We start from the raw sequence: 23051 nt of genomic DNA, 5'->3' as shown, positions 1-23051 counted from the left end.
TGCACATTATATAGAATTGATGTATAGTGTGTTTATCGAAGAGAATTTTAAAGAATATATATTCGAGGGTCAAAGAAAAGGGCAAGTGGTTACTAGTGGTTATAGTCGGTTCAAGGAAGTTACAAATATGTGAACATTAGGGTGGTTATGTACCAAGGGAGTTGATAAGTATTAACCAGTTTGCGAAGAATTATTCAAGGATCGAGAAATGTAGTGATGGTTATCGAAAGTTAAAAACGGTTAAGAGGTTACTCACGTCACGTAGTGGAGAACGATTACACACACCACGTCGAAACCATACAAAATTAACCACCCCCACTCAAACTCTATAAATAAGTGAGGCAATCTCATTCCAAAGGGTTCAAAAACATTATGCTTACAAAATCTCACAACGCCCCGCCTGCGCATATGGCTATTGTGTACGAGACTACTAAGTATGGTTTCTTGACCATTTTTCTACTTTCTTTCTAGAATATGTCTAGTTTACTTTTTAGCATAACGTAGTATAGCATACAAATCCAGTCACTTATCATAATCCTTATGATTTTAATTATAACCTTGTTGATGATAAAGGATATGATTTCTATAATCAGTATATGTATTGTTCACTTGATTCATTTTAACGTCTATATGCACGAAACTTGTGTTGTGATAACAATTGATGAACTCTTAGAAATATGTGCATACTAAATCATAAAATTGGGCCCCAACTAATATTGTATATAATTTCGTGTCCTTTGTGATTTATGTGTGTGCGATCCATCTCAAAACTTATTATCATTTAAAAGCATGAATTATCTGAATCTCGAATTGTATAGTTCTACGTATTCCTCTCGTCTAAATTGCATTCAATTCACGACATATACCTAAATTGAAGCCTTGCTAATTCGAATAAAAAGGACCTACAAATGAAAATCCCAACAAACAAGTGGAAAGTGAATTCTAGCAAATATTCTATTCTTAGTCATATTGTTAGAGATTTGTTGGCCATGCTTGTATCTATTGTTGAGTCTACTTTCAGCACTGAAGGTAGAGTGCTTAATTGTTATAGGAGTTCTCTTTCACCAAAAATAGTTGAAGCATTAATTTGTACATAAAATTGGTGTCGATCCTGTCCATGGTTAATAGACATTGAAGAGCCCATGGAGGATATTGAAAAACTTGAACAAGGTAATATTTATATTTTATTTTTAAATGGTACAAGTGTTTAATTATTGTTGTCTATTTTTTCTTTCATATTAATTAATGATTATTATATTTTATAATTTTTTAGGTATTGGCACAATCCCACCACTAACTAAAGACAATTTTGATATTAAGTCTGATTAGTAGTTACACTTGGAGTTGAAGTTAATTATCTTGATATTGTATAATAGGTAATTGCTAAATTAATTATTATTATTTTATTAAAATTAAATTGATAATTGAATAATTGATGATGTTTTATTTCATACATAATGTGACTATTAAAAGTTGGTGTTATTGGTGTGGAAGATTTGGTGTTGTAGTAATTTGTTGTTGGTCCTAAATTATTAGGATGGAAAATTTGAAATTATTTTAATATGTTTTAATGTTGTTAGTGTTTAACAAATCCAAATTTGTTGTTGATTTAGTAATCTTGAAAATATCATGTCGTTAAGTTGGTTTAGTAGGGTTAAGTCACTTAAATTGCTTACCTATATCGTGAGAGATCTCTTAGTTGAAATGTGTGACAATGTGTTGTGATTGTTGAGATTCATGGAGTCGTGAATCAACTCAGATTTGGAGTATGAAAGATTTGATGATAACAAAGGGTAGATTTTGAGAATCAAAGCTGACCAAGGACATCAACAAGTCAAAAACAAGTCAAGAAGAAGATATAACTATTATGATGTGTAATAGGAATAGTTTATAAGTTCCTATGAGTTGTATTGGTTTGATTAGTTTATTTTGCATGTGTGTGCTTTGTGCATGAGTTAGTTTTAATCTAAATTGACTGAGAGTGAGTATGATGATGATTTAAAATACTTGGAAAGAATTTTTGAAGTATAAAATTGAGTTTTTGAGAATTAACTCAAAATAATCGATTATCATTAAATGTAATCGATTATTCCAGCAACAGGTGAAAGGAGCCTTGCTGTAATAATCGATTATTCATGAAATAATCGATTATTCCAGGAAGCACTCTCTGGAATAATCGATTATCCTGCAAAATAATCGATTATTCTGTTCTTGAGTGGTTTCCAGAAATCATGAAGAACAAAATAATCGATTATCTGGTTCTGAAATTTTTATAAATAGCTTTCACACTTTGAAACTTCAGAACAGAGAATGAATTGAGAATCAAAAAGACAAAAACCATATTGTGAAGTCTTTGTGATCTTCTTGAAGTGTTTTCTTTGTGAAATGAAGAAGTAAAACATTTTGGAATGCTTTGAAAGAGATCATCATCATCATTACATTCTTGGGAGAGGAAGATTAAGATTTGCTTTTGGAATTCACAGTCTGATTTGTTCAGCTTCCAGGTGAATTCGTTCCTTTAATTCTTTGTGAAAAGTGTAAGGAAAATCTTGAGTAGGTGTCTCAAGTGATAAGGAATTCTTGTAGTGGGTTTCTACAAGAAGTGCTTTCTTGGGGGCAAGAAAGTGGTTATCTTGAATGTAAGAGTATATGCATGTGTTGTATGCTTGTAAAACTTCTTCATTGAAATAGTGGAACAAATCTTGATCAGGTTATGATTAAGGACTAGATATAGGTCACATGTGGAGTGGCTGAACCATGATAAAAGACTTGTGCATACTTCCCTCTCACTCTTATCTTTTACTTTGAGCAAAATCTTGGTTGAGTGCTAAAGTGAATAATCTTGATTAATATGTTTGTGTGCACAACATTGCTTTAAACTGAATCAAAGTGTTGCATATTAAGTGTTCTTAACATTGAACTTTATCAAGATTAATCAAGAAAACATATAGGACTCATTCCCATTAGCAAGTCTTTCAAGGAACTTTTTTGATAATTCATATTAGAAAAGTTTAAGTTGAAATAAAGATCTTTAGAACTCTGAAATTTTTTTTAGTGTCATAGAATCCAATTCACCCCCCCTCTTGGATTGAGCCATTCTTTTCTAACAATGATGTTGTATTTCCATATTGTTGTATTATTTAGTTGTTGTGTTGATGATACGTTGTTAAGTTGCATGTGTAGTCCATATATTAAGTTGTAAATTTATGTTGTATGTTAATATGTGTTGCTAAACTTGACAATGTGTCGTAGTTATGTTGTGATGATGAAATTGTTTTATAGTTAGTGTTATTTGCTTCTATATTATGTTATTTTCTTGTTTACAAGGTTACCCTTGCATTTTCCTTATTGTTGGACTACGATGATCATATTATTATGGAAGTAAGGTAGAATTAGGCTAAAAGGAAAGCAAGATTTTGAGTGTCATGCTGGATGACGGTGTTTTTGTTTGGAGTTGTTCCGAGGTAACTCAAGTATAGTAGTTGCTTAACTAGCAACGTATAACGTTGTTTTACAATATGGATTATTGTTTGTACACACACACACACACACATATATATATATATATATATATATATATATATTGTTATATATATCTAAGAATTATTTGCATGATAATCCTATGTAATTAGATTTATGTTTTCTGTTACTTAATTGTTGAACTATAAAGATTAGTGACCTATTAGGTTAGTATAATATATGACATCAATTAAAATGTATTAGGCGTGGTATATTATATTATAACAATTAAAACCTTTTTGTCTTCATCACGCCCATATTCTCTCTCACTCTTCACAATCCTCTTTTCTTTAGCAAATGTCCAACCTCCACAAACCTCACTTTTGGTATTACTTGTCCTCTTTTTGGTGATGTGGTGCTCTCATCTCTATACCACACTTGTTTTCCTCTCTTTCTCACATGTGGGTTTTGTGGTTCTTGGTTGATTTGGTTGCTAATTTTGGTTGATAAGTTATTGGATTTTGGTTGTTGTTTGTTTCCAATTTTGGTTGATATTAGAAAACTACTATGACTACATCATTATGGGAGGTGACATCCCACTAACAATGTCATAGTGGGATGCCCACTAGTAACGAAATTGTTGCAAGCATTTCACATACACCTATTGGAATGAAGAGGCGTTGGGTGCATCAACCCCAACTTTTAAAACACTCACCACTGACTTTCCCATGCAACCTTTCGTTTTCAAAGTCGATGTCCTTAACACCTACAGTCACATCTTTGGCAATAGAAGTGCCATAAAAAATGTTGCACATATAACATTAGTTGTGGAAAAACCAATGTGTTAAGTGCACATATAACATTGATCAACACTCGATGTTGCATGTGCCTAGATACCACATCAATGGGAATAACATCGGTTGTAAAACTAGTGTAGTATGCCCAAAACAATCAATGTGGTAGACCTTTTTCCCTTTAGTGTTTGACTTATTTCTTTTCTATTATAAAAAACACAAAATAACAACACAATAATAAATTAACTAAAAATAATGGTGTTGACAACTTAAAGAGATCAACATAATTCCAACTTACTTTAAACTCAAGCACCAATCTATTTTCTACAAACTTTTCCTATGTGACTTGATTTATAAAGGTATATTTCACACTAGGAAATACACCTTTTTTCACCATATATTTATGTCTTAGCCAGGAATGTTTTAAATCACATCTATCACTTAACCACAATAGAAATATATTTCCTCTTAAAGGTTTGTGCATTAGAATGTCAAACATTTTGTATTGTCATTTTGGTCCCTAAATGTGTATCAACATTATAACTTTAGTCACATTATTTTAATTTTGAATTAATGTAATTGTGATTTGTATTTTTAGGAATTTTTAACATCTTTTTTAATTTTAGGGACTAATATAATGTCATCTTCCAAATTTAGAGAGTAAATTAACCATTTACTCCAAATAAAATTGATATAAAGAAATAAATATGACACATATGACGAAACATTAAGTGTGATTTTAGAAGTGAATTACCTTTAAAATATGACATATATCACTCCATTAAGATAAAGATATCTAAATATGAGACACATCTCTCCATTGATTCTTATAGCCTTCTACACACAAACTAAGAAACATTTAACTTATATACATTTGAATTGAATTATCTTCATTTATTAATTATAAATTTCTATAATACTCCCCAACTACTTCATTTATATTAGTGTAAAACATAATGCTGAACTCAAAATAACATTAATGTTATACTTAAACTAGTTTTAATCATTCAACTACACATAAGGATATAATTGGTGTGTACTTAGATTAGTCTTAATCACTTAACTACACATAAAGATATAATTGGTGCATGGATACTTAAAATAGTCTTAATTACTCGACTATATATAAAAAGTATAATTTTTTTCCTTCAAATGAATAATTTTTTTTTTAAATTTAGTATCTCTACTTACAACTCTTTTATTCAAGATAATAAAATTAAATATCAATTTTTAATTAAAAAATACACGTATTAAATCTCTTATATTTATAAGTTTATTAGTGTCCCGGTCAAAAGACAATGTCATGTTGACCTTTTTAACCATAATAATTAGTGTTGTAAAGTGAGGACCTACACAGTCAACATTCAATGAAGGAATTAATTTCATTGACAACAATCGAAAGCCTGGGATCCTATGCTCTATAGTTAATCATTAAATCAGAGATATCCATGTGCACGAGGAGCTACCAAAACTATAGTAGTATACATATTTTTCTTTGGCACAAACCATGAATTATTAAACCCTAAAAATTTATTAGTACAGTTTTTTGAACAGATTTATTAGTATTTAGTACAGTAGCATTATGTTACTACGTATTTCTTAATTAAAAATCACGTTAAAATATAGTAAAATCTTTAAAATGTTTAAATGATAAATAAATGATATTATTCATTAAGAAAACAGTTTTAGTTTTTCAAATATACCACTACTAGTGAATAACGTTTACATATATTTCTTAAACAATTTGACGAATGTGCTTCCGTTTTTGGAGTAACACAACAAAATCACACTTCCTTTCGTGGTCCTCCTATTCCTACACAGTAACTTTTTTATTTAACATCCATTTTATAAGACAGTTTAATATTCACCTGGGATTATACAATTAAAAAAATGACAGTATATTTTCTAATTTATAACATATTTTTTTCCAAAAACATAAAAAAGAAATACTACTGTAGTATATTGTTTGCGTAGCGCGGAACTCACGTGCGAGTGCTGAGTTAATAAAGGCCCAATGCCAATCCCTATTTAACTATTTATTTTTGCGCATTGAATCATTCATGCGTCACATCAAGGTTTCCGAAAAAAATAAATACTTAAATAGATACAAATAAAAAGATTTTATATGTTATTTTTTTAAATTTTTTTTCACATGCCATTTTTTAAGTGCTATATTACTTAAATCAGACAACATTAAAATTTAATGATGAATGAATGAATATTAAATTAACAATAGATTAATTTTTTTTAAATAGGTTGAAATAATAGAATTGAAAAAAATAGAAGAGAGAGAAAATACAATTTAACTTAAAAATATTAATAATTAATAAATAGTGTAAAAATGAAGAGTAAAATGATATTAAAATGAAAGTTTGGGGAAATTTGAAAATGCGAAAGGAGAAAAGAAAATAAGTGGCATTTAAAAATTTGGAATTAGACGAAATCCACGGCGCAGTAGGAGCAGGAGGTGCGGCAATGAATGAATGGTTGGGTGGGACCCGCATGGCCTAGGATGCCAAAAGCAGCGAATCATAGTTGGCCACGTGTGCGAAGGCGGATCCAGTGCAGGAAGCCCACGAGTCCCACTGGGTGGAACTAAAAATTTGGCGGGCAGCTTCCCAAGTCACCAAATTCAAACAAAGAAGAATAAAAACCCTAGCGGCCCCATTCGCCACTTTCCCTCTCTGCTCCGCTTCCACCTCATCACAAACCTCTTGTGATGTATGTAACCTTTCTCTTACTTTCTCCCTCTTTTTTTTTTTTTTTTTTTTTTTGGTTTATTTTCCAATTAGGTCTTGTTTGTTTGCTTGTGTTTTTCTCTCCCAGGTTGTGTTGAGTGAGGGAACAGAACCAAACAGAAGACAAGAGAAGAGCTTTGATGGGGAAGGTGTCGCCGAAGGAGAAGGGTTGGAGGGTTAAGGGGAGGAGGCAGGTTCGGAGCTCCGGGAACAAGTACCTGAGGCCCGGGACGCTGGCTCAGCTTCGGTGTGCCAAGCCTTCAGGTTCGGCTTGCTGCAACGATTTCGCCAAGAAGTTGCATACCAGGAAGAGTGGGGGTGTTTCGCATGAGGAGAATGCGAGGGTCTACGATAAGAGCCCTGTGATGCTGTCGCCGGTGAATTTGGTTAAACACGCTGGCTTCGTTGGGACCCCCAAAACCCCTCGCCTCGACGATACCCTATCGGAATCCAAGCTCGAGTCTCTCCCCATGGATTTGCTCGTATGGCTTTAAATGCGGTTTTTTTTTTTTTTTTTTTTTTTTAATTTAATTTTTAAAATTTGTTTGTTTTGCGGGAGCTACAAGGGGGAAACGAATTTTTTTTTTTGTTTTTGTTTATTATTTTAGAATTGGTTATTTGGAATGATGATTATGTGGTTTGGAGGTTGGGATTTTGTCTCTGTTCTTGAAAATTGATGTTAATGGGTGGTGATTGTGGTTTTGGGGTATGGTAATGAATGGATTGGTTGTGGTGTACTTGTGTTCCTATTGGTTACCTTGCTCGGGGTTGTGTCTCAAAACTTTCCCATTGGGTGTCAGGGAAGTTGTCAATGCAGCGTTGGGTGTTTAATGTTTTGCATGCTGTTTCTTGTTTCTGTTTTGGGTCTATTTTGTTGGTGCTTTTGATTTGTTGAGTTTTGTGTCTGGTCGGTGTTGATGCGGGATTCAGTGATGTGTTCTGAGTTGTTTGAATGTAGAAGTTTGTGTTAGTGCTATGATGAAGTACTCATACAGGAGTCTGGAGTATGAGTTTGTTGATTGCACGCTATTATCCTCCATCTTTATCGATTTGTGTGATGCTCAAGAGCATGTGTGATATTCTGTTTAGTATGGCTGTTATGTTATAACTGGGATCTCTCATGTTTCTGTAAGTGTTTATTGTTTTTAATCTATATGCTATTTTTAATTGTGAAGGATCATCAGGAATTAATCAAGCTTGTTGAATATTATTAACATTGTGAATCGCTGCACAACTTCAAACACTTTTTTATATTTGCATTTTACTGTATTCAGTTGATTGGCTTAAGTCATGTATTTCTGCATTAAATTTTATCTGTGTGAACTATTTCTGTCATGCTGACCCATTCTCTGACAAAATTGAGGTTAAAATACTATGCCACCTGCACCATGACCAACTGAAGGCTGTCTTTCACGTTTCTCAAAGAATTAGGAAAGCTGTAAGTCAGTGTCTCTACTCTGTATTTTATGCCTTTAAATCTGCTTATGATTTTAGCTACTTTTTGATGACTAACTCTTTATAATATTGTTAGGTTGTGATTGCAAGGCAGTATCACTTCAATTATACTACTCCAGATCGCTCTCGGCAAGAGATGTTGAGCAGAATGACTCCTCTTCCTACTGAGCATTGGCCTTTTTTCTGGTACATGTTTCTGACGATAAATATTCTTTTGCAGTTTTTGGTGCATCTCTTAATCTTACTGCTATTGATTTTTCCAGCAAGGGTGATGGAAAGGGAGTGAGGATTCCAAGCCCACACACACCTAAAGCACCCAGACATGGGCCAAGACCTCCTTCTCGCCTAAAAATTTCAGAGATGAGGCAGGTTACAGCTGTTCTTTTCCCAGAGTCAGCCTTCCCTTCTCGCTGTTTGGTGCCATCAGTTATACCAAAGCCCCTGTTCAAATCCTTGGCTTCTAATAGAGTTCTCTTCTATGAAGATGAACTATGCAAAGCAGTTGCTCAGAATAAACTTCGTTGATGCAATTGTCTTCAATTTCTTTCTCTTCACTGCCTCGTGGTCATGTTTCCCTGCTGCTGTGTATATTCTCTTTTGGTCCCTACTCTCTAGTGAATGTTAGAATAGTAAAAATGCAATTTTGTAGACTGTCTTGGGGGCAGTTTAGCTGGTGTGGATATTTCAGATGTCTAAATAGGGTCTACGATGGTTGTGGTAATAATATTATTATAATCATTACTTGTATATGTCTTGTATGCCTGAAACAATTGTGAGTTTCCTTTAGAAACAGTTGAAGGGATCTTCCATATTAGTATAAAAGGCTGTGTTCTTTTTACCTATATCCTTGCATGTTTGCAAAGAGTATGTGGTTGAAATCTATTTGAAAGTAGTTTTGTGGAATTGCAAGTTGCGTCTAATTTTAGCTACAATTTTATGATTTGTGGTTGCATTTATGTTATATTATGCATTAGAGGGAAACTTATTGAATTAGTTTTTCTGAAGTTAATGCCTGATGGGGTGGGTCGAACGTGAGACACAGGAAATGCTACTAAATGGCTGAGTTGCTGATGTCAAGTAGTGAACAGAGGCAAAGGATTCAAATTAATTCAATTTTTGATTTTAATGTATATTGATATTTCGGTGTCATTGTGTAGCAAGTAAATGGTGTCTCTGGTTCATTGGTTGTAATTTTTTTTTAACCCTTTAATGTTAGAAGTCGTTCAAGTTAAACCTTAACAATTAATCGACATGAAGCTAGTTCTTTGGATGGTAAATATCCCAATCTAGATTCTGATTATAGTCGAAAGGTAAATCATACAATTGAAGAAGGCAGCGTACACGTTGCCTCGTAAACAATACAATCCAAGACTTATAAAATATCAAAATAAAATTCTCCTTCTATAAATGAGTTTAATGATCATACATCGTAGGTATAAAAAAATTTAGGCTGAAATTTTTTACACGATTAATCAAAAGTCACTTATGACTTTTATGTGGTTATATAAAAAATTAATGATCTTATCATTTATGATAAACTGTAATTGAATGACTGGATAAAATTGTTTTACAGTGTTTGTATATCATTGCTGAATCTCATATATATATATATCCATAACTTAGAATACCAAACAATTTGAATGGCGGTGCTTTTTACACTAGCAACAATGCTCCCATTCCCAGCCTTGTGTTTGTAGTGCTCTGCGTCCATTCGTCAAATCACGGTGCTGTGGTCGCTATCGATGAAGATGAAAGGGACAGAATCCAAATATTTGGATCTCGACCAACCACATACCCTTCTCAGTTCTCAAACCAATGCATGAAACGGAACGATTGACATTATTGTTTTACAAGTTATGCTTTATTTTCAAGATACTTGAACTACAACTTCGTACATGTGAACCATAATTTTAAATAATATAGTAATTCTTTTATCCTAAGCCGTAATACTTTTTAAAAACAAACAATCCTTTTGGGGTTGACAGTATTTTCATAGAATTATCTGTCTTGTGTTAATTTTTTATTATAAAATCTGTCTATCATTAATCAATAATCAAAAGGTTATTTAAAATCATTAGCCGTCGGTTATAGGTTGTATTGATTGCAAAATCAGTTAATAGAGGAATAGGAAAAGTTTTTATTGTGTCACTTAAATTATATATAAATTTTCGAATCTAAAAAAGTTAATAAGAACAATTTTTTGATTACCAAAAAATGGAATAATCACTTAAAATAAAGAAATATATTATATTTATCGAGAAGTTTAAAATCGTATTGATGTTGTGCGTTTACATCGGATATGATATGAAATATCATAAGATGAATTTTTTGCATTAAAAGTGATCCTCTCATGATTGGGTCATTCAATGTGAATATTCTGTTGAGAGACCTTACAAACTTACCAGCTGTGGAGTTATAAAATTATTACTATCACATTAACCAGTTTCTACGACGAACAAAACTCTAGAATTCGGGCAGTTTGCTCTCAACTCACCCAAAATGTCAAGGGTATATATATATTATATGGTGAACAAATAATTTTAGTAATCGATTAATCAAATAATTTGGATTTCACGGGCGTAAAATGTTGTACCTCTTATTATTTTCAACTGAATGAATACTCTATTCTGACCTGATGATTGATATATTTTGTTCGGGTGTGTTACATATTGCTTGTGTCTTCTTTCTAAAATCATAAGACACAGCATAATCGTCACGCTTGATTGATTCCTTTACGTGTGAAATTACCACATTTTATCAATTGAAATATGATTTATTAGCAAGTAGCTTTATTAGGCGTGTTCTGAATACAGTATAAAGCATGACATAGCCCGAATATGTCACCATAGTTGGACCCCATTTTACAACATAATCCCTTAACTAGTCCAATATTATTAAGAGAAATGCTAAGAATTCACTCTCGACACTCTTAAATATACTTCATCTGCTAAGAGAGTTTGTTGCTAACACTCTTTGTATATTTAAAAATAAAGGTATTATTTAAAAAACTTATCAAGGTCCCTTTTTGCGATTTTTGAGACAACCATACTGTAAGTTCGGTCCGTGGGGTGATAACTGTCCCAGAACACATATTTAGCATCATCTTTACAGATTGTTAAGGCCAAAGGACCACATACGAGCTCTGTTCCGCCACAGCATGCACTATCTGCCACTTCAAATCCTGATCCACAAGCAATGAGTCAGTGAATCATAATTCATGTGAGAACTGAGAATTGGTTGGTAATCTTTTTCTTCCTCCAAATAAATATTCTCATCATAATAAAATTATTAGAACCTAACATAGGCTGCATACCATGAAATTTAGCTATGGTCAGTGACACAATATGAAGAAACTTACCAAGTTCATTGTAGTGTTGGATAATTTCATTGAATTCATTATAGTTCTCTAGGTAGACAAGCTTAGCTTTTGGAAGACTTATGCTGAGAGCCTCAAGTGAAGAAGTAAGCTTGGTGTTGTAGATGATGGCTGCCTCGTTTATTGATTTTACACAATCCCTTTCTGGGCCTCCCTCTAGTGTTCTTTGCAGTGGCACACATCCTATTGGTGATAGGCCGAGTACTCCAATCCTTCTTGCTCCAAATTTATAAAGTTCCTTCCATTAAATTTCATGACATTTCCATCAAATTGTGATTTTTTTTCCTAATAAAAGGGATGTTATTTTTAATATATTAACTAGTGGATTCAATCTCCTTAAGCAAGATTTTGACTTTGAGTTGTGTGAAAATAACATGGTTGGGAGGGAAGACTCCATTAAAGATGATCAATCAGGATCTCGGATGAGAAACAGGTTCTCGGATGAGAAACATGTAGATACTCCCTACCAATAATATGATTATAAGAAAAAACATCTTGACTAGTCGAAAAAATTGTTTAGATGATTTAAACTTTTGCCTTCTTTAAAAGATTATCAGAAAAAAAGGAATGTATCATGGGATTGTATTGAGCTCTAGGTACTCAAAGCTGGAAGTTTTAATTTCAAATCATTGGTTGAACAAATTATTCTTTCTCTTAAAAGACCGGTTTACCAACAAAATGCAGGGTTGAACCTTTCAATGAGTTAAGATTTGATGATACAATGAATTAACTGATAACATAGTTAAAAATTGAAATGTACATGGCATTGATATGTGTTTCTATCTGAATTCAAATAATGTTCTTGGTTGTCAACATTATTGAATATTGTGCGGATCATATCTATGAAAAAAAAAATTCGTGTTCACTTCAAAAGCATACCTGTACAAAGTTTGAAGATGAATTGATAAGCAAACTTGTATACTCTTCCACATTATACTCAAATCTCCTGAAAGGTGACGCAAAATATGTTCCTGCAATATCATTGCTTCCCATGCTGATGACAATTATGCTTTTTGCTAGAATGAGAGCTGTCTTTTCTTTCCCCACAGCTTCTTGCAGTTTTCCTATGTACTCTTGGAACATTTTCAGTTGGTCCTCTGCTGATATTACTGACTGATATAACATGAAAAAGCTATTAAGCCATACATAGTTGTTAAGATACAAAGAACTTACTTAGATGCAAGTTGTTTTTGAGAGTTTCTCTACCGGAAAATACTCTCATTTTAGAGTAGAGAAGCTTTAAAAGTACTTTTTAACTTGTATCCAAATAAGTTCAAAATTGAAAATAGAATTGAATTGTTAAGAGTAATGATTACTGCTAATTTTACTGTCAAAGGATCAAATCCTGTGCCGGCAGAGGCAAAACACACCCCAGTTAAGAGGTCTTCAATCTTCAGATTTGGATCAAGATAGGGTGGCAAGGCCTCCTTTATTCCAAGTATTTCAACTGAAATTATATGCAAATTTCTAAGCATAATGAACCAGCACAGAATTTCCAATAGGAGAATTTTATTAATTTTATGAATGGAATATTTGAATAAACTTTTCCAAAAACACTTAAAAAAAATGAAACTAATTTTTTCGGTAAGCTAAAATTAGTTTATTCATAAGTTAAAAATAGAAAAACTAACGAATTAACTTAAACTTATTTTAATTTTACTTCTTATTCCAAAGAAATTTATCTGAACCTACTCTTAATCAACTAACTTAGAAGTGAGAACTACCTAAAAGGTCTGAAGGGATCCTGCCATTGCAAAACCTTCCTGTGGGTTTTCCGTCTAAGAAATCCCTCCCATATGGTTTGCGGTTTGCCCTCATTACTGTTTCAATATGATTGTTGTTGCCTGTATCCAAGATTGAATCACCAAAAGCTATAACAGCAGGAACGTCATGGTTGCTATATTTTGTTTGTGATATGGCTGTTACAGCAAATGAATAAAATAGAACAACAAATAGATTGACATAGAGAGATTTAAGAGTGGTAAGCTTCATCATGTGAGTTTAAATTTCACTCTTCTGCATACAAATTTATAATTGTCATGGTCATGACATATTATGTTGATTGGAATTCAATGAGCATTTACTTGTTGGTAACAGCTACCTAAGTGATGCAGCTGAGTAATCCAACCATTAGAAAATCTTGTGTGCAAGTTTTGTACGAAAGATAGCTCATACATATAATGTGTTTCCTTAAAAGAAGTACCTGTTAGTTGGTATCACTAGTCGTTTTTCCACTGATAGCAAACTAACAGCAATCGTGCATGCTGCTTGGACTTCAGCTTTTAATTGTTTTAGTTTAATTCAAGACATCTCTTAGTCAAAAGTTAAGGACCAATAATAGACGTGTTTGAAGTGTGATTTAGTTTTATTTTTGTTTTGAGAGTTATTCGAACTAAATAAGAAAATTATGTGTGTTTGATTTTTACAATTTGTTATTTAAAAATCAACTAAAAATATGTAATATTATATTATTTTTTTAGATTGTATTTAAAAAATAAAATTAAAAATGTATAAATATTAAAATATTTCAATCACTTAATATATTAACATTAATTCTTATCTTTTTATTTTAGTAAAATAATTTCTTTAATATAATTTTTGTTATCATATTAATATTTTTTTTTCACATATATAATTTGCCACTTTAAAAAAATTATTTTCAAACACTACAAATAATTCATAATTTTTCATTCTAAAATTTAGTTTAGTAACTACAAGTTTATAAAATACATTTTATATATTATAACATATATTTGGAGAGAAAACACATTTTAATAACTTATAATTTATAAAACTTCTTTTATATTATTTGTCAATTTTATATACCTATATTATGCATTTAAAAAAAATACAAATAAATACAATTTGATTTGGTTTAGAGCGGTTTCACATTCCAATCCAAAAATTAAAGCAAATTGCACGGTTTTGAAAATTTTAAAACTAAATCAAACCGCTAATTTGAGGGTTTTTCATTAATTTTCATTTTTTTTAATTATTTTACGATTTTTTGTTTGGGTTGATTCGATTTTGAATACTTTCAACTAATAATTTCTCAAGATATTAAAATTCATTTATTAAGACACTGACTTCTCCTATAAGATATTTTCTTATATATACAATTAAATATCTAATTACATGCTTAAGATACAAAGTTATTTATCAATCATATCACAATTTGTTAAGACTCTAATCTTTTTTTTTATTTTTATTTCTACATCGGTAAAGCAAATCTTTTTTATTAGATATAGCCTAAATTTGATGAATTTAACGAAGTAACGGAAATTTTGGTAACCATTGCATGGTTGAGAGCATTTCTAGAGGGATAAAACTTGCATGTAATACCATGTATTGTTAGTTTTTTTTTTAATAAAGAAAAATATTATTGCAAAAAGGCTTAACACACGATGTGTGAATTTTTTTCTAAAGTAATTTTTAAAAAAAGATATTTACAGAAATGGACCTCCACCCAAAATATTTACCAAATTAATACTCTTCACTGTTCATCATCAGAATTCGATTTTCGAGGAACCGAATTCTGAACGGTGACGTTACTCTGGTGGGACGCGGTGGCTGCCAGAATTCGATTTCTAGGGATCCGAATTCCAGGCAGCCTTGGTTTTTTTTTGTTTATGTTAAATTGTCTGTTTTTAGAAAAAGAAATTTAAATTTTTAAACAATTTAAAAAATATATAATAATTAAATAAAACTTGTTAATTAATATTTTAAAAAAGTAATTTAAATTTTTATTATAATAATTTAAAAATGTAATAAGTTATAATGTTAATAAATAATAATTTTAATAAGTTTTATTTATAATAAAATTCAAATTTAAAAATAATAATTTTAATATATTATTTTTTAATAAATTAGAGTTTTAATAAATAATAATTTTAATAATTTATATTTATAATAAATTAGAAATGTAATAAATAATAAACATAATAAGTTATATTTATATGTGTGTGTGTTTAAAAATATTAATATAAAATACAATTTAAATATCTTTATAATTACTAAATATAATAAATTAGTGTAATAAATATATTAATTATATTTACAATTAAAATTACATTTATGAGACTTAAAATTCATTACAACAATAAAGATCAATGGTGGCGGGAATTAAATGCATGACCATTATTTGTACATGTCTTCCTAATGTGACCCGGTGTGTGACAATAGGAACAATTTTTAACATGATTATGTTATTCTCTAGTGTTCATCTCTGTTCTAATTCTACTGGACTTGGGTTGACCCTTGAAAGTTCTCTTGAGTTTCGGATTTGGCCACAAAGTTGAACCAATGTAAGTAGGCCAATAATATTCATGTAAGAGCTCTCTAAATCGTCTTTCGTATACCTTTGCAACTTGTTATAAGGTATATATGAGAGATATGTAAGTTTCATAATTCATAGTTGTGGTGTGCATGTATGCATGAAGCGAGTACATGCGAGCAAGGGATATGAACTTTCTGGAACTTGCCACAATCACACAACATCTCATCTAGCCTTAGATGTAAATCTCCCAGCAAATCGAACTTCTCCTGGATGTTGCGTTTCTTCCACTAGAAATCTAGTGCTTGATCTGTCAAAGGTGATAACTCTATGAGTGTTTTGCCTTTGACTGTGCATCTTGAATAGTTTTATGAGCAATTTCCAAGTAGACATGTCCAACATTAATCATTGCATCCACTTCCCTGTCTCTTTGAACGAAGAACTTGTTGCAACGAGTGTATGTCGCCATTACCATGGAACAAATAGGAAGATTTCTTGTTTTCTTTAATACCGAATTAATAGACTCTGCTAGGTTAGTTGTCATGTGTCCCTAATGTCGTCCATTATCCCATGCCAATGTCCATTTTTCCCTAGGAATGTTGTCTAACCATTGTGCTGCTTCAACATTATTATCTCTTACTTTGTTGTAATAGTAAAAGAATCTGGGTTAGTCATCCCATACGTTAGAGAAAAAAATCATAATTAAATAATGAAAACTAAGTAACAAAGTTTAAAAATAAGTAATGATAAAATTACCCATGTTGACGACATCCTTCTTCAGTGCTACATTTTTTAATCGTCACATGAAGTTCTGTGTAATGTGTCTAATGCAATAGACATGAACATAATTGTTTTCTATCCAACCACTTCCATTTCTGGAGTATGCACTTCGAATAGCCTCGTGACCATCAGAAATGAGGCACAACTCGTCTTGCGGTGTTAAATATTGCCTTAAGTTCTTCAGAAAAAAAATTCATGCATCGCTAGTTTCACCTTCAACAACGACAAACACAATAGGAATTATGTTGTTGTGTTTGTCTTGCGCAATTACGACCAATAACGTACCTTTGTATTTGCTGTATAAAAATGTTCCATCCACTTGAACAATTGGTTTGCAGAAGACAAAACCATCAATGCATATTTTAAAGGTCCAAAATAACCTTTTAAATATAACACTATCCTCGTCCAATAAACCACCTTGACAAAACCATCAATGCATGGTTTATACACACACACATATATATATATATACATATACATATATACATATATATATACATATACATATATATATATATATTTATAATTCATTTTTACACTTTTTATAATATTTATTTTAAATATATATAATATTAAATTTTTAATCCCATTTATATTTATATTTATATTAACATTATAACTTATAAGATTTTTAAGTTATTTAATTTAAAAAATAACTTATTATTTTGTGGTTTTTCCTTTTATAGTACCTCGCCATGACATGAGCATGAAAGCAGCAATTTTTTTATATCTTTTATAAGGGCTAAAATCATTTATTTTGGCTTTTTGGCCCCATAGTGTAGGGTGGATCTCGAAAGATCTCCCTCCAAGCCGTACATACAACTTTCATCGAATACGGCCTTTCACAGAATTTTAGATGTATCTATGGTATTGAGTATGGAATTCTGTTTACTCACTTGAAATTGAGTATCCGTTTCCCCTCCTTTTCCTGCTAGGATTGAAAATCCTATATTTTACATATCCATACGATTGAGTCCTTGGGTTTCCAAAATAGTGTAAAGTGCTTCGAATTATTGTTATTTGACTCGGACCTATTATAAAAATGTTGAGACATTTCGAATTATTTATATATATTTAATTATTTAAAAATTATTAATTCTTTTTTAAATAAGTTACAATTTGATTATAAAAAAAAGTAAAATGCTACTCAAAATTTGATTATCCAAAAACCAAATTCCGGCAGCCAAAAGGGACGGAGAAGCAACGGAGAAGGTTAGAATTTGATTTCCGGGGAACCAAATTCTGAATCGAAACAAAAAAGGGTTCTACTTTGGTTAATATTTCCGATGTGGGTCCATTTCAGTAATTATTTTAAAAAAAAATAATATTCTGGAAAAAAATTCCACGATGTGTTGAGATTAATAATAAGAAGCAATTACATCTAGAATATAACTCGTATAAGAGATGTTGTAGGTGATGTTCTTTAATTAAAATTGTAGTTTCACTTTAGTAGTATATACATAATAAATAATTTCATCAAATATTATCCAAGTAAAATTTATGATAAAAGAATAACACTAATATTATTTGTAATACTGTATTTTAAGTTTTTATCGATTTTAGAATCTCAACATAAATTTTTAATAAATTTCATATCATCGTGTTTGATGTAGTTAACACAAATAAATATAGTCAATTTTGTACTTGGATAATTATAAGAATATTTAAAAGCAGATACCTTATTTTCTTACAACTCACTTCTATTTTATTTTTGTCTTATCTTTATGATTCTTTCAATATTTTTCATTATATTAAAATAATTATAAAAAGTGATTTTTTAAAAAAAAAAAGTAGATATAGGTTTTTAAAATGAATACAGAACTATTTTTTATCTTTAAAATACAGTTTAGAAAAAGAAGAAAAAAAAAGAAAGTAATATAAAAAAATGTTTATTTTTTTTATTAAAAATACGTGTATTTTAAGAAAAAAGGATAAACCAACATGTCTTTCATAACTATAAAGAAAGATTGACATAATAAAAGAAAACAAATGTCTATATTTATTGTAATAGGCATAACTAGTATGGTCTTCCAATTACAACATTGGTTTTGTTTAAAATAGGCAACATCCCATTTTGAACTATGCTCTACTAAAGAAACTTAAAAGAAATAAATGAAAAAAAGGGTAAATTAGTTAGTTACACCCGTCAACTTTGGGTCATAGGCTTTCAAAAGAGTGTCAGGCTTGTGTCATCTTCAACTCTTGGAAAATGCCCTTCTAAAAAATAAATAAATAATTCTACTTAGCCCTCTAAATTTGCCAACTTTTTTTTTTAGATCGTAGTTATTTCTTTTCCACTTATATATATATATATATATATATATATATATATATATATATAAATAAAGTATAAACCACTCTTCATATTAAAAAGAAAAAAATATTATCTCATTTTCTAGTCTAAATGAATTTCTATATGTTTATAAATATCTATTTTGTAAAAGAACGTTTTTAATTTTTTTTTAATAAAATTTTTTTAATAATTTTTTTTATATTTTTTACTTAATTCATTTTTTATTTATTATAATTATTTATAAATTGAATATTAATATTTTAAAATAAATTATCAATAAATAAAATAATATTATATTATATATAAATTATTTATCATAAATTTAAAAAATAATTCAATATATTTAAAATATTTATTTATACAAATTTTAAATATAATTTATATATTTAAATATAATATTTATTTTTATATAAATTTATCATTATAAATTTTAGATATATATAATAAATATTTTGTCCGTGTCTCCCATGCTAGATATTCGATAATGCTTTTCAATATTAACCTATCACTCAATCATTAATATGCAATATATATATTTAGTGTGTTTTAAAGGAAAAAGGTTGGTTCCTTGTAAGGGGTTTTGAATTCGTAAAATTTGTGGATTTGTGTGATTATATTTATGGAATACCACAGTAACTAGTATCAAAAAAATAAAGATTAGCAAAATAAGACTAAGTAAAAGAGTGAATGAAGTAACAAGTGAGCAAATAAAGAAAAAAATATTATAACCTATAATAATATTTTAATAAAAATGTACGAAAATTTAAGTTTAGTTCTTATTTCTTTTTCATAAGAATTGAACTTTCAGGCACCAAACTCAGACAATATTTATCCCTCAACTGCACTTTCTTCTTTTTTTATTCAACTCTCACCCTCTCAATTTCATCTAATGTTTTTATTTAAAAAAAATATCGAGAAGCATTCCATATATTATAATAATAATAATAATAAATAAATAAAGGCCAGAAAAAAAAAGTCCAACATATTCCCATAACAAAGTAACATATGTGATATGTCCATACAAGCACAACTAACAATATGGACTTAGAATACATTATCACATGGAGGCGTTTGAATTTATAGTATTCCTTGCAACCTCTTCTAATCGTAATAAGTTAAAAACACACTAGGTAGAAGAAAGAGATGAAAAAGCAAGAGAAAATAAAGCTACATCAACTAGGCACCGAAACTGTTATCAAAAGAAGTCCTTAATTTTTTTATCAAGCACCAGAGAACTAAGCACATAATAAGCCTTCTCTGTGGGATGATAACTGTCCCAAAATATGTAGGTAGAAGAGTTAGAGCATGTGTTTATGCTGTAACGGTTGCACAAAATGCCCACTTCTATATTCCCTGTGCCACAGCATCCCTTCTCTGTCACTTCGAAACCTTCATCACCAAATTATAAAAGATAATCAGTCCAAGAAATGAAAAAGGGTTATGATGACAAGAAATTCAACAGTGTAATATACTAAAATCACTAAACACAACTTAGTGAATTACATAAAACTACATGATTGATGATAGTAACCCTGCCATGCACACGAGGATTTTGTTTTATTGTTTTTGGGTTGAGAGATTTCTCATTCTAATTGGTAGGTTCAGTGGAATGTGCATGAATTAGAGATTGTGATGTGGGTAAATACACAATAATTATATGAAGGTGAAAATGAATTTGATGCAGCTAGGTACTGATTTCTTTTATGACAAATAATCTCTATGAATGAAATGTAATGTTACATTCCGAGTCTAGTGTGGCACAAAAATAGTTGACATGAAATCTGTGTAAGAATGTGATAAGTCTATGAATGTGATTTATTATTGATTACCGTATTTACTAGGATTCTGAATCATGTTTAGCAATCCGTTGTAAGAATCAAGATAGACAAGCCTAGCATCTGAAAACTTTTTTCCAAGAGCATTCATTTGAGAGAGCAGTTTGGAGTTGAAGAGCATTGCTGCTTGGTTAGAAGAATCAAAGCATGCTCTATCCGAACCTCCACCAATTGTTCTTTGTGATGGCACACACCCTATAGCTGGTAAACCAAATACTCCAATCCTTCTAGCTCCTAGTCCATAAAGCTCCTGCATCCCATGAATTATTATTATTTTTTCTTACTAAAAATATAGGAGGAACATAAATAAAACAGTGTATGAAAAGAAAATTTCAAAGTCCAAAGTTTGGTATATAGTTTACCAAGATGTGGAAAACCAGAGAAAATTCAAACAGTAAATCTAAGTTTGGTAGTCAGAGTTCACGGTACATTAAAGAAATAAATTTGATATTCCAAATATATTCATCCTCTTTAAAGAAATAAATGCAATAAACAGAAAATGTTTGTCATGAACAGTAATGCTGGTGTGAGATGTCATTTTTCTACCTCTATCTTGTCTCTCTACCTAAATGTGATAGCTGCATTAAGGATGGCTGTGACATGGCCTATGACTGAAATTTGAAAGATTAACATTTATCCCTCAATTTTGCATTAATAAATTAGTTAGCTTCAAAATTTCATCACAAGGAAATTCAAGTGCATATGCATGACTATTCTAAGCAGAGAAGGATGCTAGTTTCTGTTTATTTTCCATACAACAGGTTTTCCAAAACATACCTCAAAGAAGTTTAAAGCTTCTGAAGTCATTAAGTCTGTGTATGAAGGAATATCATACTGTGCACGCCTAAATGGTGTTTGAGAATAAGTATTGGCAATGTCATCACTTCCTGCGCACACTATGTATATGCTCTTAGATACTATTGTCGCAGTTCTGTTTCTTCCAACTGCTTCATTTATCTTCCTTATGTACTCCTTGAACATGTTTAATTGATCTGACAGTGATATCACAGACTTATGACAAGGAGAAAATGAACTAGAGTTAGCTTTAAGATGTGCTAAAGTAAATTATTTACTGACAGATAACATGCACAAGATTGTGTATATGGTTGTGTACCACTAGTTCAGCTGTTAGAGGATCAAATCCAGCACCACCCGAGGCAAAGCTTACCCCAGTGAGGAGTTCTTGAAGTGACAAATTTGGATCAAGATAAGGTGGCAAAAGCTTCTTGACTCCAAATTTTGCAGCTGAAAATGAAACAACAAAGTTGGTAATTAAGAAAATGAACAAACAAGTTCATTCTGTTATCTATTACTCAGAACATAACTATACAAGATACATGTATGTTTTAAGAACGATAACTTCTACCAACGATGTCTGATGGGACTAAGCCATTACTGAACCTCCCAGTTGGATGATTTCCGTCAGCAAAATCTCTACCATATGGTGGGAAATTGCATTTGACAATGGTGGTGAAATAGTTGTTGTTTCCAGGATCTACTATTGAGTCTCCAAATACAATAACTGCTGGCACAGTTTCATTGTTTGGTAGGCTCACAGAAGAAACATGTTGGAAGATAGTTATGATAGAACACCACCAAAGAATGAATAGAAGCCATTCAGAAATAAGTTTTTGATAGAAAAAATTCATGTTTCTATGAGTATTGTTTCCCACTCTTATTTTTGAAAGAATGCAATGGCATCTTCAGTTTCCTGCGAGCAACTTATAGGAAAACTAACGGTCTCTTCCATATCATGCATTCGTCATAGCCAGAGATTTTACTATGAAATTTTACATGATACTTCTGTTGTTATAGCTAAGTCTTGTTAAGAAAAAAGTGTCATGCATGTTGCATGATACTTTTGTTACTTTGAATAGTGATTAATTGATTATATGCTCTTTTATTTCTTATAACTCTTCCATTCTCTTTTTCATTTCATCTCATCTCATGTCTTACTTCTTTTCTTATCACATTTTTTATTTATTTATTACATTTCACATTTTCTTTATTTCCTCTTTCACTCCATAAGATTGATACAACTCTTAAAA

General features: G+C 30.7%; 3 protein-coding genes across 3 annotated transcripts; 1 reads left to right on the top strand and 2 right to left on the bottom strand.

Moving 5' to 3' along the window:
- The first annotated feature begins 6824 nt into the window (after positions 1–6824).
- Positions 6825–9288, top strand: FBS4 (F-box family protein). Its single transcript, XM_020348224.3, has 5 exons — positions 6825–6974; positions 7080–7473; positions 8355–8429; positions 8523–8632; positions 8710–9288. Exons 2-5 carry the CDS (start codon positions 7132–7134, stop codon positions 8969–8971), a joined length of 789 nt encoding a protein of 262 aa, XP_020203813.1. The 5' UTR covers positions 6825–6974; positions 7080–7131; the 3' UTR covers positions 8972–9288.
- Positions 9289–11198: 1910 nt separating this feature from the next.
- Positions 11199–13842, bottom strand: LOC109789314 (GDSL esterase/lipase EXL3). Its single transcript, XM_020348226.3, has 5 exons — positions 13547–13842; positions 13139–13269; positions 12702–12935; positions 11805–12060; positions 11199–11627 (listed from the first exon to the last, which is right to left on the bottom strand). The coding sequence occupies exons 1-5, from the start codon at positions 13815–13817 to the stop codon at positions 11443–11445; spliced, it is 1077 nt and encodes a 358-aa protein (XP_020203815.2). The 5' UTR covers positions 13818–13842; the 3' UTR covers positions 11199–11442.
- Positions 13843–20126: 6284 nt separating this feature from the next.
- LOC109789308 (GDSL esterase/lipase EXL3) lies at positions 20127–22701 on the bottom strand. Its single transcript, XM_020348220.3, has 5 exons — positions 22370–22701; positions 22118–22248; positions 21781–22014; positions 20998–21253; positions 20127–20557 (listed from the first exon to the last, which is right to left on the bottom strand). Exons 1-5 carry the CDS (start codon positions 22650–22652, stop codon positions 20364–20366), a joined length of 1098 nt encoding a protein of 365 aa, XP_020203809.1. The 5' UTR covers positions 22653–22701; the 3' UTR covers positions 20127–20363.
- Between the last annotated feature and the right edge of the window lie 350 nt (positions 22702–23051).

This window comes from Cajanus cajan, chromosome 5, assembly GCF_000230855.2.
Source record: "Cajanus cajan strain Asha chromosome 5, NIPB_CcT2T_4, whole genome shotgun sequence".
Taxonomy (NCBI): domain Eukaryota; kingdom Viridiplantae; phylum Streptophyta; class Magnoliopsida; order Fabales; family Fabaceae; genus Cajanus; species Cajanus cajan.
Note: the sequence above shows the minus strand (reverse complement) of the source record. Positions and strands in the feature narration are given on the sequence as shown.